This window comes from Gymnoscopelus braueri (assembly GCF_963280865.1).
Source record: "Gymnoscopelus braueri genome assembly, chromosome: 16".
Classification (NCBI taxonomy): Eukaryota; Metazoa; Chordata; class Actinopteri; order Myctophiformes; family Myctophidae; genus Gymnoscopelus; species Gymnoscopelus braueri.
The window spans coordinates 36,500,617-36,503,116 of record NC_137616.1 but is presented as its reverse complement, the minus strand read 5'-3'; the positions used below and the strand labels follow the sequence as shown (position 1 = coordinate 36,503,116).

Below are 2,500 nucleotides of genomic sequence, written 5' to 3'. Positions count from 1 at the left end.
TGGTTTAAAAGTAACCTCTGTACCCAAACATTTGCAGCTGACAGAATTAGCAAACAATCTTATTGCCAAAAAGATTTTGTTTCAAAAGATATTTAGACTTCCCACTTCATTAATGCCAGCTACACGAGACAGACTTATTAATATTCCCATAGAAGATAATGATGTAATGAACACTCTGCACAGTCTTCCCAGAACTCCATCTCAGGCAGGAATAACTACCATTGATGTTAAGTTGAAACGTAAAAAGATGTGCATAGCCCTATATAAGCAACCATAACTTGAAAAAAAACAAAAATTTGTTTTTTTCAAGTTATGGTTTTGTCCATCATAAAGAGTGTTTCAATAAATGTATTTATCCTTTGTACATGATTGATCGACTCCATTCAGTATTGTGATTAGCTAGCAAGACACCGCCCACTTCACACAGGGTGTGATTTTTAGTTATTTTGTGAAATTTCATGTTGAAGTATTACCTCAATTTGCTATGTATTGTTGTACTTTAATATATTTTGATGAGAAATAGTTTTTATGGCATTTATTATATCGGGTAAAATATGCCCATGGTTAGTGTTAGTGTGACTATTTTTATGGTTAGTGTTCCAGGGTTAAAGCAGCACTATGCACCTTTATATCAACTATACTGTATAGCATATTATGTCCCACAAAATTATAAAGTAAAACTTTTAAGCAATAACAAACCATAAATGTATAGACTCAGGGAGGTCCCTGCTAGGGGCTTTACTGTATTACTATGGGGAGAAACATCGAGACACAATCGATTGATTTATCGTTAAAAATAAACGTGCTGAAAATGCACGCGGCCCACCCACCCATCTGACCACTGGCTGCCATGTTAAGTGGTCAGACGGGTGAGCCGAGAATGTCTTTGAGGTATTTGGGGAGACCGCTGTGATAGAGCTTACTCTGATCATAGGGAAATTCTCTTCCGAAACATAACGCTCCAGGATCGTTACTACAGTTCTGTGACTCTGACACTCAGCTTAAGTAGAGACTCGGCTGTACACTTCCATAGAAACAACACGTGAGTTCTCTTTTAGGCTGGGATTCTCCCTTTAGTAGGCATTTTATTTCTCTGCAAAATTAACGGTTAATTACTGTGTGTTGGTTAACGGATGATGGACTGTGTGTCTGTCTGATGGATGTACTAATTTCTCTCTCTCTCTCTCTCTCTCTCTCTCTCTCATCTCTCTCTCTCTCTCTCTCTCTCTCTCTCTCTCAGACTTGGCCATGCAACTGAACCAGGGGAAGTTTGAATACAACGGCTCATGCGGGTGAGAAATAGAGAGAGAGAGAGGGCAGCGGTCCTCACGTCTCTATTCCCCTCTTTCCCAACCTTTCCTCTCCTCCATCTGACTCCCTCCATCTCACTCTCCAACGCTCATCAATTAAAGCGTGTCGCATCTCATTAGTGGTTGCCGGCGGCGACCAGCAGGCCACCACTGTCCGCCTCCGCTGAGATCCAATGAGATCTCTGCGGCTTTGGTGGAAATCTCCCTGTCTCCCCTTTATCTATCATCCCCCCCCCCCCCCCCCCCTCATCCCTTGCCCCTAATACATTCCCTGCAGGAAGAGATTTCAACGCTAATGCAGGAAATCTCACAGTGGAGGAGATGAGAGTTGTCACACATATGCACCGGCTATATACTCGATCTCTCTCTCTCTCTCTCTCTCTCTCTCTCTCTCTCTCTCTCTCTCTCTCACATACACACACCTCACGCACGCACAGTCGCACACACACACACAGACAGACACGTAGGTCTCCTGAATGTTCTTTTAGTGCATTTTTTATTCCCTGAGGCAAAATACAAGACTCCAAAGCACTTAGGCATTAAAGAAATGAAATGGTATTTTACTCCACATCAGTAAGCCCTGGAGCGCGACCATGTAAGATAACATTCTGTGTGTGTGTGTGTGTGTGTGTGTGTGTGTGTGTGTGTGTGTGTGTGTGTGTGTGTGTGTGTGTGTGTGTGTGTGTGTGTGTGTGTGTGTGTGTGTGTGTGTGTGTGTGTGTGTGTGTGTGTGTGTGTGTGTGTGTGTGTGTGTTGTTCAGCTACCTGCTCAAGCCAGACTTCATGCGGCGGTCGGACCGGATGTTTGACCCCTTCTCAGAGACCCCCGTGGACGGGGTCATCGCCGCCACCTGCAGCGTACAGGTCAGTGCAAAGGTCGCAGGGGTCAAAGGTTATCCAGGGAGGCTCTCGCTGCCAAAGAATAAACTGTATCCCAGTGATGGAATATGAAAAATCCAACAGATGTCTTGATCACATGACTATAGAGATCATGGGCCCTATTTTGGACCGTAGTGGCTAAACCCATTATTTCGTTCCCGTGCAAAAGTTAAATTGCACGCTGTGTTCATTATGTGAAGCATTTTGTCAAAAACGGGGCACTCCTGAAAACTTTGGAAGCCAATCTGTAGGAGTAATATCAAAGGATTTGTTTTGCAAACATCGACCTCCTGGTGGCGCTATAACAGGCC

The 2,500-nt window shown here is 43.8% G+C and overlaps 1 protein-coding gene across 2 annotated transcripts in view; it reads left to right on the top strand.

The window, feature by feature from the left end:
* The window catches only part of plcb4b (phospholipase C, beta 4b), a 128,567-nt gene that overhangs the window by 103,986 nt on the left and 22,081 nt on the right, over window positions 1–2,500 (top strand). For both annotated transcript variants that reach the window (XM_080453641.1, XM_080453640.1), the window contains 2 exons: window positions 1,241–1,292; window positions 2,072–2,174. In XM_080453641.1, the coding sequence (XP_080309767.1) occupies window positions 1,241–1,292; window positions 2,072–2,174 (155 nt within the window). The remainder of the gene's footprint in view (window positions 1–1,240; window positions 1,293–2,071; window positions 2,175–2,500) is intronic.